This window comes from Ipomoea nil, unplaced genomic scaffold (genome assembly GCF_001879475.1).
Source record: "Ipomoea nil cultivar Tokyo-kokei standard unplaced genomic scaffold, Asagao_1.1 scaffold2805, whole genome shotgun sequence".
Classification (NCBI taxonomy): domain Eukaryota; kingdom Viridiplantae; phylum Streptophyta; class Magnoliopsida; order Solanales; family Convolvulaceae; genus Ipomoea; species Ipomoea nil.
Genome location: NW_017619233.1, coordinates 2,307,584 through 2,323,555, shown reverse-complemented (window position 1 = coordinate 2,323,555; position 15,972 = coordinate 2,307,584). Strand labels below are relative to the sequence as shown.

The 15,972-nt window shown below is 37.3% G+C and overlaps 2 protein-coding genes across 2 annotated transcripts; both read left to right on the top strand.

The window, feature by feature from the left end:
* The first annotated feature begins 2,178 nt into the window (after nucleotides 1-2,178).
* LOC109158061 lies at nucleotides 2,179-3,374 on the top strand. Its single transcript, XM_019305879.1, has 2 exons — nucleotides 2,179-2,263; nucleotides 2,611-3,374. Exons 1-2 carry the CDS (start codon nucleotides 2,179-2,181, stop codon nucleotides 3,372-3,374), a joined length of 849 nt encoding a protein of 282 aa, XP_019161424.1.
* A 3,331-nt stretch (nucleotides 3,375-6,705) lies between these two features.
* LOC109158183 (receptor-like protein 12) lies at nucleotides 6,706-9,968 on the top strand. The gene is made up of 2 exons (XM_019306050.1): nucleotides 6,706-7,214; nucleotides 7,605-9,968. Exons 1-2 carry the CDS (start codon nucleotides 6,968-6,970, stop codon nucleotides 9,875-9,877), a joined length of 2,520 nt encoding a protein of 839 aa, XP_019161595.1. The 5' UTR covers nucleotides 6,706-6,967; the 3' UTR covers nucleotides 9,878-9,968.
* The last annotated feature ends 6,004 nt before the right edge of the window (nucleotides 9,969-15,972 follow it).

Here is a 15,972-nt window from a genome sequence, read left to right as displayed (position 1 = left end):
GTAGTTGTGTTTCCATGTCATTCTAGTAAACACTCAACTAGGGGTGTAAACGAGCCGAGCTCAAGTTGGGTATAATTCTCTCTTGCGAGCAAGTTCTTATTTGATACAAATCATATATATATATATATATATATATATATATATATATATATATATATATATAAACACAAGTTTAATTTTGACAAGTTCATATTTAAGTAATGAAATTAAGCCACTTAAGATGATCCAGATTTTGAATAAAAAACTTGGCACAGTAGTATTGTCTTGAAATGGTGTGAAATATATATGAGAAAAGTACAACATCAACAATATATGCAAGTACTAGTCTAGGACAAAAAAAAGTGAATTAGACGATTAGAAGTTGATGAAATTTGACTAAGTAATTGTCTAATTGAAATCAATTAAGTCCACTCAGAACAAAACATGATCTCATTTTTATACAATTCTAGGTAGGGATGTCAATTTTCTTCATTCTTCTTGGGGATTCCAGATTCATGTCCTAACATGGACGGGGACGGGGATGGCGATACCCTTCCCCTTCCCATTCCCGATTTTTTAAGTAATAATAATAATAATAATAATAATAATAATAATAATAATAATAATAATATTATTATTATTATTATTATTATTATTATTATTAGAGTTAATACAATTGAGGATCTTTCGAGTATAGTGATTTTGTTACGTTTAGTTTTAAACTTTTAAATTGATCACTCGTAGTCCTTTGATTCTCAAATTGTTACCATCCGTTGAACGGTTGAAGGACCATGGGTGGTTAACTTAGACCACGGATGGTAACATTTGAAAGTCAAATGATCAAGGGTGAATGGGTGATTAATTTGAAAGCTTAGGACTAAATATCGCAAAATCACTATACTCGGAGGACCACATATGACATCAACTCATATTAATATTAAGGCTCAAGTGTCAAATTGCACCATGAACCAATTGCGATATGTCATGCCGCACATTGATCTTTCATAAGTGATAATTCGATGCATAAACTAAAATTTTTTGTCCATCTAGTCTTTTTTACGGGTTTCCCTGTTGCCTTAATGACATGACACCGGTAATCGCTGATGTGGACTTGTTTTTCTCTTCAGCTTTTACTTGGTCAAATAAACTTATTAGCCGTCTTCTATCCATCCTTGCCGTCGGCTTACCAGAGCTTCAGGTTCAACATCGCGACCAACAAACTATGCCAAAGACAAGCTATCATGGGGGTTTTACGACCACAGATCTGGACAATTTTTTCCACCACCCAGACTTTAGTTCAAACCTAAGAAGTATAGAAAGGAATAATGAGGGTAACAGAGAGATGAGATTTCTTGAAAGGGTGGTTGCCACTCTCTGATTTGCCAATGATTTCTCAATTTTCGCCAAAAAGGAATCAACAACCCTTTCATTCTTCTCCCAAATTGGAGAAAATGCAAGAAAACAAAAGAGCATGAAATTAGATGTTTCGTATCTCAAGGCATGCTTGGTTCTGAATTCCTTGTATTTTTCTTGGATATTATGCTTTAATTTCTGTGATTACTGGAAAATTAAGGAAGTAGCTTGTTTGTACGTTTGCGATTGAGATGGACTGAGCCCGTATCTTGGCGGGGCGACTCTGATCTGTACCCCGATTGTTCGCAGCCATGGCGGCATTGGCTTCTCTTTTGTGCCAACGAAACACAGACCTAAGCTAAGTATTCTCTGATTTCTCTCCACTCTCACCACCGCTTGTTCTCCTTTGCCATTTCATTTCCCCATCTTTTTTTCCTTTTTGACATCCTTTGAATATTGGAACTAGAAAACGGAATCTTTTGTATGTCACTTAATATCATAAACTGTGGGATTAAATGCATTAATATTTTATGGCAGCAAACATGTGGTGGATATGGCTAAGTGTTGCAATTCAACCTCTTATATTTTCTGTGTTTGCAATTCAAATCACCACTGCTGCATTTTTTTTTTTTTTTAAATTTTAAAGAAAGAAGAATAAGAAGAAAATTCAGAATATTATTTTATTGTTCTAGCTTCAAGATTCTGATGTCCTTTCCTCCAACACTCCAGCGTAGCAAGAGTAGAAGAAGTAGCAGGTCGACAGTCTGGGTGGAAGGCAACAGCGGCAACCAGTTGCGGTGGCATCAAGCAGAGTAGATCGGAGGTGGTGGCGGGATGCTCGACTCCATGGTTCCTCTCCTCGTCGACGGCGGCAGCTGGAAGCAGAGCAGGCTGGCAACTTCCGGCGGTGGCGGAACTCGGCAGTGGCGCGGTTGGACTTCTCCTCCGGCCTTCATCTTCAGACGCAAATGAATGGTTGGAAACTCATATTTTGGGTTATTCAATTAAACTGCTGAAATGGCTGCCACATGTATAAAACAAAACACGTCACTGCCAAATCATCAAGTTATTACCTATAACCTGAAGGTTACCTGTAAAAAAGGCTAAACGGACAAATTTTTTTAGTTTGTGCATCAAATCATCACTTATGAAAGATCAGGGTGCTGTATGACATATCGCAATTGGTTCATGGTGCGATTTGGCACTTGAGCCTAATATTAATAAAGGTTGTGTTGTATTTGGATATTGGATGTTTTATATATTGTATGAAAACTGCAGAGGTAGGCCACTATCTGAATAGGAAGCAGTGTGGTGTGGCAGGGTGGGGAGCCTTGAAGCTAGATATGGCTAAGGCGTATGATCGGATGGAGTGGACTTTTTTGAAGCAGATGTTAACAGCCCTGGGATTTAGTGGCAGATGGATTGAGTTGATAATGTATTGTGTCACTACGGTTTCATACGAATTTTTGGTAAATGGTTTCTCAGCGGGACAGGTGATACCCACAAGAGGTTTGAGACAGGGAGATCCTCTGTCGCTTTTGCAACAGGCACAACAGTGTGGGAAAATACATGGATGCAGAGTAGCCAGGGGAGCACCGCCAATATCTCATTTGTTTTTTGCAGATGACAGCTTGCTTTTCTTTAAAGCAAATGTTGCGGAAGCCGGGGAGGTAAAGAGATGTTTGATTGAATATGAGGCCTTGCCTGGACAGGCAGTAAACTACCATAAATCCAGTGTGTGTTTTAGTAAAAATACAACGGAGGATTGCAGGGATCAAGTGGCGCAGCTTTTGGGTGTTCCGAAAGCAACAGATTTTAGCAAGTATTTGGGCCTGCCTTCGTTTATTAGGCGGAGGAAGATGGCGGTGTTCTCATATATTGAGGACAAAATAAAACAGAGGATAGGCACATGGAATAAAAGGCTGTTATCCCAGGCTGGAAAGGAGGTACTTTTGAAAAGTGTAGCACAATCAATGCCTACCTTTTCTATGAGTGTTTTCTGCTACCTGAAGCAGTATGCCAAGCAATTCAAAGAGCAATGAATAAGTATTGGTGGGGATCTGGGGGGGACCGCCGTATTCACTGGAAAGCTTGGGACAAGTTGTGTGTCCCGAAGAAATATGGAGGTCTGGGTTTCAAAGACCTACGAGCTTTTAATTTAGCAATGTTGGGTAAACAGGGATGGAGATTTCTGGTTAAACCTGAGTCCTTGGTAGCAAGAGTGTATAAGGCAAAATACTACCCGAGGACATCATTTGATGAGGCAGTTTTGGGGAATAATCCTAGCTTTTGCTGGCGGAGTATTTTTGCAGCTCATAGCTTGGTTTGTGGTGGGATAAGGAGGAGGATAGGGGATGGTAAGAATACTTTAATATGGGGACACCCATGGCTACCTGATGGCCCAGATCCTATGATTCAAACTGATATGCCCCAGGAATTAGCAGGTTCAAAAGTAGTGGGTTTGATTGATCAAGATACTGGAACCTGGGATCCACATATACTCAGGGACTTATTTATGGAGGATGATGTGGAACGAATTAGCAGAATACCAGTGTGCCCGGATTATCCTGATATGTGGTATTGGCAGGGGGACCCCAATGGAAACTATACAGTAAAAGGGGATACAGACTTGTTGTTGGAAATTATGAACACACGAACGGGGATTTTAATGCCTGGCTGCGTATGTGGAAATTGAAAGTACCTCCTAAATGGAAATTATTTCTGTGGAAAGCTTTGAGTGGTGTTCTCCCCACCACAATTAATCTTATCATGAAGAGAGTAGAAGTTGACCCAACATGTGTAATGTGCACGAATTACCCCGAATGTACAATGCATGCTTTAGTGTCTTGTGAATTTTCACAAGCAGTATGGCGGGAATCTACATTGCCTATTATGCATATTATGGCTGATTCTTTTGAGACTTGGTTTCTTGAAATTATGAAGGAACTTACCAATGATCAATTTACTATGGCAGCAGCGATTCTCTATTATATATGGCGGGCGAGATCATACTCTACCGTTACCAAAAAGAATGGTGAGTGCGGCAAATGCGGCGTGGCAGTCGTGGAACACAGTACACGGACCGCACCCCACGGTGCCTCATGCACCATCTGCTCTCTCGGCCGGAGATGGGCTGCCAAAGCTGTACATCGACGCAGGCTTTCATGCATCGGACGGCGCGGCAACGGCAGGAGCAGCTCTAGTCTCAAACGAAGGGGAGTTTATTGCATGTTTCAATACGAGACTACCTTATTGTCTATCCCCGTTGATGGCAAAAGCGTTGGCGTGTAAAGAGGCTCTATCATGGCTGAAGGAGAAGGGTTTGCTAACGGTACAACTACATACGGATTGCCGTATTCTACAACATCACTTGACAACACAAGCCACACGGATGCGAACATATATTGGCTATATTATTGATGGATGCATGACTATTTTGTCATCTTTTAATTTATGTTCTGTTATTTACATTCCTAGATTAGATAATCTTATCGCGCACTCTTTGGTAGCACATGCTTTTACTCAGACTCATACGATGTACTGGGACGCTGTCCCACCAGATTTTATTTCAGCCTATCTATAATATAATCACCTTCATTGGTGGCTTTCAAAAATATATTGTATGAAAACTATTTAAATAATAATATATATTTGACATTTTGATTGTTATTGAGAATAAATGAAGATTTAACTATTCTAATATCAAAATTTTACGTAAATATTGTGAATTATACTAGTTTGGCTATTTAAAAAAAAAAAACTATTTTAATTAAAGTTTGTCGAAAATTTCCTACGGAGATGAAAAAGATTTCTCATCCTCGACAGGGATGGAGACGGGAACAAAGATGGGATTTCGGAAAAGGAAGTATACTGCCCCGCCGCGTTTACATCCTAATTCTAATTGAGCAATTCATATAACAACACTGCATGTGCGACAACGAAAGCTTGGCGATCAACATCAACGATTACTCAACTTTGAATTCAATCTATGCATGCAATAATTAATAATACAGAGTAATAAAGTGAGGAAAAGTATCTACAAACGAAATAACTTGATCTAACTAATGCAGGCAAATTATGCTGTGGAACCGTGTCCACCTTGCAAGGTGGATATATTTTTAAAATTGTTCATAATTATGAATAGAGTTAATACCTCTAATAGTCCTTTGAGTATTAGCGATTTACCAGCTGTGGTCATCTGAGTTTTAAACGACATCTAATGGTCTTTCATGTTTTAAAAAGTAATCACCAGTTGTCCTAATTCTTAAAAAAATTCGAGTTTAAAATGACCACGAGTGGTTATTTTTTAAAACACGGAGGACCATTGGAGGTCATTTAAAACTCGAATGACCATAGCTGATAAATCGCTAATACTCAAAAGACTATTGGAGGTATTAACTCTTATGAATATATAGTTCAAAAATTATGAACATATAGTTCTATAATTATGAACATAGAATTGTGAACACAATTAAGAACATATAGTTCAGTAATTATGAACATAGAGTTGTGTAATTGTAAATATAAAGTTAAATAATTATGAATATGAAGTTCAAAAATTATGAATATATAACTTTATAATTATGAACATACAGTTCAATAATAATGAAGATAGAACCGTGTCCACCTTGCAAGGTGGACACAGTTCCACAACATAACGATTGAACTAATACATTGCTCCGATCAATTAATGATGCCATTTTTCTTTGGAAAATAGACCAAATTCTACCCTAAAAGGTTGACTCTCCAACCCTAAGGACCCACACCATTAAAATAGATAGTCATTTGTCTTTCATTTAAATTTTTTCATTCCACTATTTCATAAAGATGGCTAACATGTAAGTTTTTTTTTTTTGAACATGTAAGTTCATCATTCAAACTTCCTTCCCCAACATGCAATTTCTCTCTCTCTCTCTCTCTCGTTAACTCTTTTAATTAAATTTTAAATTACATGTTAGACATTTTTATTAAATAGTGGAATGATAAATTTTAAAGAGTGAGTCTTCTGTGAGATCTCCGTGTTATGAAAATATAATACTTATGCCGAAAAATGTAAGACTAATAATGAATAAATTATTTGTTATTTATAAGAGAAAAGATAATACTTTAAAATCAAAATGTAATATTTAGGTGTGAAATAATTACTTATGATAAAAAGTGTAATACTATTATAAATTGATTGGTTGTTACTTTTGATGAAAAATGTATACTTTTAAATCAAAATATAATGATAGTAGTGGCTGAAGATTACTTAGGAGGAAAATTGTAATGTTTAGGAACAACCTATCAAAGTGAGGGGGCTTCTTGTACGCTGATTTACATCCCCTCAGATGCTATATCTTACCCTTCGAGTTGGTGATTCAACCTTTTGGGAACAATGTATTACTTTTCTTAGAATTCTAGTAATTATGCATCATAGGTGTGCATATAAGTATGTCTTTATCAATTCATCCACAATTGCATACATATGCTGTGGACAATTCCCCAAGTTGTCAAAGGAGACTTGGACTCTTGGATGCAGCAGCAGCTTATATTCAGAGAACTAGTCAACATTTTCATCTGTTTTCTTACCTATAACACTCATTCATGATTAAATCCCAATTTTCCTGTAAGAATTACACAACCAAATCTCAGAATGACAACCTCAATTCTTCATCTTCTCATCCACATCTTTATTTATGCTTTACTTCTACGCCAGACTACACAGCATGCAAACCAGAGAGCAGCAGAAGCACTTGTTTCTTGGAAGAACACCCTCTCTACTTCCATCCTGGATTCCTGGTCCATGAACACCCACCAAAGGATCTGCAGTTGGGAGGGCATTATCTGCAACTTTGCTGGAACCATCTCTCAGCTTAATCTGCCCGGGGGAAGCATTGCAGGTACGCTTGTTGGGCTCGATTTAGCCGCCCTGTCTAATCTTACCCGCCTCGATCTAAGCAAGAACTATTTCACGGGGCCGATACCTTCTGCTGTTGGCAGCCTCCTTAAGCTCTCGGTTCTTGATTTGAGCAGTAACATGTTCACGGGGGCGATCCCCGTTGAGATTGGGGAGTTGATGGAGCTTCGTTACCTGAACCTCAATGCCAATTCCCTGAATTCTGCTATTCCATTTCAAATCAGTAATCTTCAGAAGCTGCTTGTGTTGGAGCTCCGGGATAATTTCCTGGTTAGTCCGGACTGGGATAAGTTCCGGGGCATGCCCTTATTGACACATCTTCAGCTTAGTAACAATGATCTCACTGTAGAGTTCCCACTGTCTTTCATTTCAGGTTGCCCGAATCTAGTTTACCTTGATCTGTCACAGAATAGTTTCACTGCCCAAATCCCGGAATCTGTATTCTCCATTCTGGAAAAACTGGAGTATCTTAACCTCACCGGAAACTCGTTCTGGGGTGCTTTCCCTATGAGTCTCACCAAGCTGTCCAACTTGAAAGACCTTCGCCTCGGACAGAACAATCTTTCGTCCCAGATTCCTGTTGAAATTGGATCCATGGAAAGCCTTCAGGTACTCCAGCTCCATGAGAATTCATTTCATGGAAATATCCCATCTTCTATAGGCCATTTAAAAGATCTTCACAGCCTAGACCTATCAAAGAATCAACTTAATTCCGGGATTCCTTATGAACTCGGGCTATGCACAAAGCTTGAGTACTTGTATCTGGACCATAACTCCTTAGCTAGTGAGATCCCTTCCACTTTGTCCAAGTTATCCGAGCTAGTCGCGTTGCGTTTGTCTGATAACGAGCTTTCGGGAGAACTATCCCCACATCTCATTGCTAACTGGACACAGTTAATTGAATTGCAGCTTCAGAACAATTCATTTAGAGGTAGCATTCCCTCTGAAATTGGTTTGCTCACCAAACTTAATTTCCTTCTGCTGAACAGAAACAATCTTTCGGGCTCGATCCCGTCCAAGATTGGAAATTTGAGGAACTTATATAATCTTGACCTGTCAGAAAACCACCTCTCTGGTCCAATACCTCCAAGCATTGGAAATTTGACAGAGCTTTCTCAGCTGGAGCTTTCCTTCAACAATCTTAATGGAACAATACCATGGGGAATAGGATACTTAACATCACTGGCTTCTCTCTCCCTAGGCTCCAACATGCTTCAAGGGCCTAAGGATTTATCAATGATTTGCAATGCCACCTTGCTCCAAACTCTTTCTTTGCACAGCAACAACCTGGAAGGAGTGTTCCCAGAATGTTTGGGATACTTTAGCAGTGAATTGCATGCACTGGATCTCGGGAATAATCGCTTTCAGGGCGATATTCCGGCAACCCTTTGCAGTGCCCGACGCCTCGGGTTTCTAGACCTTTCGAACAACAGCTTCAGCGGGGGAATCCCGAATTGCATTGGCAACTTAAACCATTTGACATATTTGAATCTTGCAGTGAACCGGTTCAAAGGAGGTATTCATGAGGAGTTTTGCAGGTTAGTCCTTGTCGAAATTCTTGATCTCTCTCAAAACTCTTTGAGCGGCGCAATCCCACCATGCCTGGGGAATCTAAGCTCAAAGCTTTCAGTACTAAATCTTGGGACGAATCGGCTTCATGGACACATTCCTGGACAAATTGCAGAGGGGAATAATGTTTTGCAGACACTCCAGTTAAACCAGAACCAATTGGAAGGGCCTTTACCTCGTACTCTCATAAACTGTAAGATGCTAGAAATCCTAGATGTTGGAAACAACAACCTAAGTGATTCATTCCCCACCTGGTTGGATTCTCTTCCAAACCTGATAGTTCTGGTCTTGAGATCAAATCATTTCCAGGGACCCATAATTGGCAACTCTACTCCATATACATTCCCCATGTTACGAATTTTCGATCTCTCCAGCAATGATTTGAGTGGCCCTTTGCCAACATATTATTTGCAGCATTTTACTGCCATTGCAAATGGTGTCACAAAAGGCTTATCAGCAACATACCCTGGAAATTCAGCTTATTCATACGAGACCTCTGTGACTTTGGTGGTGAAACGACAGGAGATTTCGGTGAAAAGGATTCTGAATCTTTACACCACCATTGATTTATCAAGCAACATGTTCCAAGGAAAGATTCCTAGTATCATATTCATAGGCGGGTTGGATTCTCTTCGCCTGCTCAACCTGTCTCATAACCAACTAACCGGTAACATTCCACCCACCATTGCTGATCTTGCTCTGCTTGAATCGTTGGACCTGTCTTGGAACCAATTGAGTGGGGAGATTCCTGGGAAAATGTCGAGGCTCACGTTTCTTGGAGTTTTGAACCTCTCTTACAATCATCTTCTTGGAAAGATACCGCGCAGCGGACAGTTTAATACATTCGGAAACGACTCGTATTTGGGAAACAAAGGGCTATGCGGATTCCCAATGAGAGTGCAGTGTGAAGGAGGAGAAGAAGATGGAAGAGTAGCGGAAACGGGAACAGCAGAAGAGGAGGATTCAGGATTCCTCCATGGATTTTCTTGGCAGAGTGTTCTTATAGGTTTTGGATCCAGTTTTCTAATTGGATTTATAGTTGGATATCGACGTGTAAACGTAAAGTGGTTAAAATAATATCAGAAAAAATATATATTTTTTATTTGGAAATTACATATTTTGTTCCTAAATTATATGATAATTATATAATTATTTTTATTTGTTGGTCGTGTTCACTTCTCGTCTTCAAGCTATACCAACTTTTAAAACACTTTTAGTTGAGTTATATCAAAGAGTAAATTCTTCCTGCCCGATGTAGCCTTGGCGAAAGAAAAGATCGGTATGATAATAGCTAATGTTTACGTCTCGCATTGGAGTTTTGTCTCTCCGTCCTGGTGGTTGGTCACCATGCTTTTAATGGATTTGTTCAAAATTGAAATGCATAGGTTGCATTTCATGATCAAAACTAACAGTATTTGGAGCATCTTCCGGCGCTTTCAAAATTGGTACTACGACTCGACTATTCAGGCCTTTTGATATAAATTAAATGGTCTGCATGTATTTGTTATTCTTCGTTTGGAATGTCAATGGGCACACTCTCGTGATAATATTTAGTATATTTATACGGAGTAATAAAATAGTTTAAATATAAAAATAAAATTAATTTATAAAATTATAGTATCAATGGTTATGGTTAATAACTGATCGATAACTGAATAACTGACAACTATTTTTTAATTTTTGTAATCGACGGATAATATAAATATAACCGATCGATTTTAAAATATAACATATTTTTCTCTCTAGACATCGATCAAATTGGTCTCTATATCCACGGATAATATGTGCGTCACAGCCAGCCACTCGTGTGGACAAAACCTCATACGTTTCAAATAACCATGATAAGTAATAAAGAGCAATTATAACCATGGGGCAAGGTTAGTTATAATATGTTTGGTTTTGTGTATTTAAGTTATAATTGTTCTTACTAGGACTATGTGGTCTAATGGTACTCGGGTTGGACTTCCATTTGGAAAATTATGAGTTTGAGCCTCAGTGGAGGCGTTATTGGTTCTTTGTGTTTCAATAGGTTGAGAAAGTATATGATTATCTCAACTAAAAACCTAAACTAATAGTTGGATCGACCGTAGTCGCTTATCAGCATTTTAAAGTTTTATTTGGTATTTAAGAGGTTTACTCATAAATGCTTACCATAAATCAGTACTATTTTTTAATACTTAATTAGATGATATCAGCTTCACCGGACTAATTCTAAGCTCACAGGACCTCGCTCTTAGAGCCCGTCGTGCAATCCGTCCACTGGTTAGACCCTAGTCTTCATGCGAGTGATTCGAATTTTCATACTACCGCCTTCCGCCGTGGACCGTGGCTCTGATACCAAATTGAACCATGTGCTCCATCTCAACTAAAAGCCTAAGCTAATAGTTGGATTGCACATTAATAGTTATATTGCTCAACACACACAAGTGGTCGGGTGTGACGACACGTATTATCCGTGGATAATGGGACCAATTTGATGGATGTCTAGAGAAAAAAATATGTGATATTATTCATTTTTATTTTTAAATTTGGTCGGTTACATAGCTTAGGGACGTAACGTGAGCATGACCTGTTAGAAAAATAATGAGATTTGCAACGTCAATTATAGTTTAAGAACAAGAAGTGAGCACGATCAATAAATAGAGATGAATTCTACAATTATCCTATAACTTAAGAACGAAATGAAATATATGTAATTTTCTCAAATAAAAAATATTTTTTTATGATATTACTTAATATTTAATAAAAAATAAAAATGAAAATTGAGAGTGAGAAGAAGGCAATGGCGCAATGGCATTGTGTTTTTCCCAATTAAAAAAAAAATTGAGAGTGCCATTGCCTTCTTCTCAAAAGTTTTTGTTTTTAAAGAAAAAAGTAAAAGAAGGCAATGACATTGCCGTTTTATGAAACAAAATTGTCTTGGTTTACAAAATTACACAAAATTGTCTTTATCTCCTTAAATCTACACATTTTAGTTTATGTCTCTGAGAACTTGTGCATCATGGTCCACCTTTTAAGTTGTATTTGTGACAGATAATATTGCAGCCTGATGGTGGTGTTGGGAAACTTCATGGCTTCACCTCTTCCCAGGATGCAGTAAATATCTTAATTGGAAAAATTGTATTTTTAGCCTATAGTGATTTTCGTCCTCTGTTGTTTTGCTTGTACATATATAGTCTTCAAAATTCAAAAATGAAAGGGAAAAAGTTAAATAGATCTTGAATTTTAAAAATTATAATTAAATACATCAATATGTTATTTCTGCACAACAAAACAATAGAATTCTGACTAAATTCGACAATTGGTGTCGATTGCCTTCTTCAATCATAAAGGTGATCGGTGACTGCTCGCCAGTTGCACTTGCACAAGTGACTGGTAAATACCAAAGAGCATCTGAAGAGACTCAAGGAGGACAACTTGAGGACAAAGCTAAGGATGAAGGCTGCACTTGCAAATATATATGAAGAAGTTCTAGCCTGAGGGTCATGACCCAAACAACCTTAGTGGTCTTTAGATGCTGACACTTAAGGAGTAGAAGTGAGCATATATCGATATAAATCAGCGATGGCTCAAGTTTATAGTTTATTGTGTATAAGACTTGTAATTATTGTGTATAAAACTTTTTATCCATATCAAAGTTAGGATTAAGGAGAAATTACTACAACATCCCCGATGGAGCAACATACCAGCTTAATCCCTGGGTCTGTTTGGAAAGCAGGAAAATGACTTCTGGAAAATGTTTTCTGGAAAATGAGTCATTTTCCGGAAAATATTTTCCTTTCCAGTGTTTGGTTGCACTCTGGAAAACTGTTTTTGTGTGTTTGGTTCATTTTCTGGAAAATGAGTAGAATTGTATAATTAAACATTTTAATTATTTTATTTAGAATATTACAATATGAATAATAATATATAATAATATAATAATAATTTTAAATATAATAAAAAATAAATAATAATATATCAAAAATATTATGGTGGTGGTGGTGATGTAGTGGTAGTGGTGATATAATAATAAAAATAATAATAATAATAATAATAATAATAATAATAATAATAATAATAATAATAATAATAATAATAATAATAATAACAACAACAACTGGTGGTGGTATGACAGTGGTGGCGGTGATGGTGGTATGGTGGTGGTGGTGGTGGTGACGGTGACAGTGGTTGCGGTGGTATGGTGGTGGTGGCGGTGGCGGTGGCGGTGGTTGCGGTGGTATGGTGGTGGTGGTGGCGGCGGTGGTATGGTCATGGTGGTGGTATGGTCGTGGTGATGGCGGCGACGGCGGTGTGATGGTGGTGGTGGTGGTGCGGTGGTGGTATGGTGGTGGTAGCGGCGGCGGTGGTATGATGGTGGTGGTGGCGGTGACGGTGGTGGTGGTGGCGGCGACGGTGATTGCGGTGGTATGGTGGTGGTGGCGGCGGCGGCGGTGGTGTGATGGTGGTGGTGGTGGCGGCGGTGGTAGCGGTGGTATGGTGGTGGTAGCGGCGGCGGTGGTATAGTGGTGGTGGTGGCGGTGACGGTGGTGGTGGCAGCAGTGGCGGCGGTGGTGGTAGTGGTGGCGGTGGCGGCGACGACGGTGATTGCGGTGGTATGGTGGTGGTGGTGTCGGCGGCGGTGGTGGTGGTGTGATGGCGGTGGTATGGTGGTGGTGGCAACGGTGGTGGTGGTGATGGTGGTATGGTGTTGATGGTGTTGGTGGTGGTAGTGGTTGCGGTGGTATGGTGTTGGTGGTGGTAGTGGTGGTAGTGTGGTGGCGGTGGTTGCGGTGGTATAGTGGTGGTGGCGGCAGCAGTAGTGGTGGTGATGGTGGTAGTGAGGTGGTGGTGGTATGGTGTTGGTGGTGGTGTGATGTTGGTGTAAAAGTTGGAAAATGACTTCCCCCAAAAAAAGGGGAAGTCATTTTCCTCTAAAACAAGCCTATTTTCCAAAGTCAACGGAAAATGATTTCCGTTGACTTGATTTTCCAGGCACATCCAAACAATGGAAACTTGGAAAATGATTTCCAGAACTCATTTTCCAGGTTTCCAAACAAGAGTAATGCTAGGCATCCCTCCTAATTTTCTCGATCTAGCAATATCTAATTAGATTATTTAATATTTAATTAAAAGTACGTGGGATCAACTAATTCATGGCACCCCAATAAATATAAGTTACATCATGGGAGGAAAATATTAGGAGAAATTTAAGAGGGATAAATAACATTTTCCTTTCTAGCTATAAATTGTTAGAAATAATTATTTCCTAATATTGATTAAATGTTATAATTCCATAAGGTACTCACCGTGATGATTAGTGGAGCGTTATGCTGTGCAACCATGTGCACCATGCAAGGTGCACACAGAATTGGATCCATAATTTCTATACTATAGATCCATAATTTTTATACTATAGATTCATAATTTCTAAACTGTATAGTTATCAAATTATGAACATATATTTCAGTGATTTGTGAATACAGAGTTCAACAATATAATTGAGAATATGAACATAGAGTTTTGTAATTGTGAATATAGAGTTCAATAATTATGAATCATAGTATAGAAATTATGGATCCAATATGGTGCACACGATTGCACAACATAATTTGCCGATGATTAGTGATGTGTAAATGCAGAATTATTGGGTGAAATTCTCTCCATCTCATCCGGTTAAAATTTAAGTTTATAAGGTTTAAAAAATGTATAATGAAAAATGTTGTGGGTTTCTTAAAAAGAGGTTTCATATTCTTAAAGGAATTTCTATTCCTAAAAGGAAGTTTTCCATTCCTCATCACATCTATAATTTATAAATACACAGGAAAACTCTAGGGATGATCAATAAGTTTTCTAGTCTCTATATAGGTGAGTAAGGCATACATATAAGAGAGAAGCATCAATTGATAAGTAAGTTTTGTATTTATTTATGTTTAGTTAAAAATCTATAATCATGACCATTGTTTAGTTAATTAATTTGAATAAATGCGATTCATTGTTAATTGTGCTTCCACATTAAGTTATAGCGCATAAAAGTTTTATTAACATTTGGTATGCTTGTAAATTGATTACGCATTAAAATTTGAGTTCATGATATTTGGAGATTTTTAAATATAAAGTTTAATTAATTGTGGGTTTGTTAATTGGGACTGTCAAATGTTTTTCACTCTGCCGACATTGATTAAACACGGTAAAAATTTTGGTGTTTGTTGATGATATGGATGTCGCCATGTTCGTTGTTTGTGTGTGCGGAATCAACACACACACAACATATATATAGTATATATACATGTAGTTGCACCCGTGCGATGCACGATTATATATATAATTTATATTATATTCAGTATAATATAATAAGATGTATAATATTTTTATTAAAATATTTTCGTTATATTTATAATTTACCTTTATATATATTGTTTAAAAATAATTAAAACATGCATTTACATTAATGATGTAGAATATTATTATTGAAATATTTTCGTCTAATTTTTAATTTTTGTTCCATTTTTAATTAAAATGCAAATATTAATTTTTGTTCCATTTTTAAAAATATAATTTTCGCATGTTTATGGGTTAAAAAATATAAAATTATTTTTATTTTTAAAATATGAAGGTATATTATTCTGATGCTACTTTTATTAATAATATATCGTATGCAATGTAACTTGCTTTTATTTTTTTCATACATATTAAAATTTAAATAAACATATTTTATATCAAAATCTATTTTAAAATAGTGTATATATATGTATAATCCGAATGAAATATACATACATACAAAATATAAATCAAATACAAAACCCATTACATCATACTTTCTGCCAATTTAAATATCAATAGTTATGCTGTGCAACCAAATGCACCATGCGTATGGTGCATACGATGCAAAACGACGTCGTTTTGACTAAAAACGCGCGTCCCACTTAAAAAAAAAAAAAATTCAGGTTCGATTCTCGGCAATAGCATTATTGTAGTTATATAGTTATGAATTTCTGGATATATAATTATGAATTTTTGGATATATAGTTATGAATTTATGGATATTTAGTTCATTCATTGTGGATATTTAGTTCATTCATTGTAGATATTTACTTCATTCATTCACTGTGGATATATAGTTATGAATTTATGGATATATAGTTATGAATTTCTGGATATATAGTTATGAGTTTATGGATATTTAGTTCATT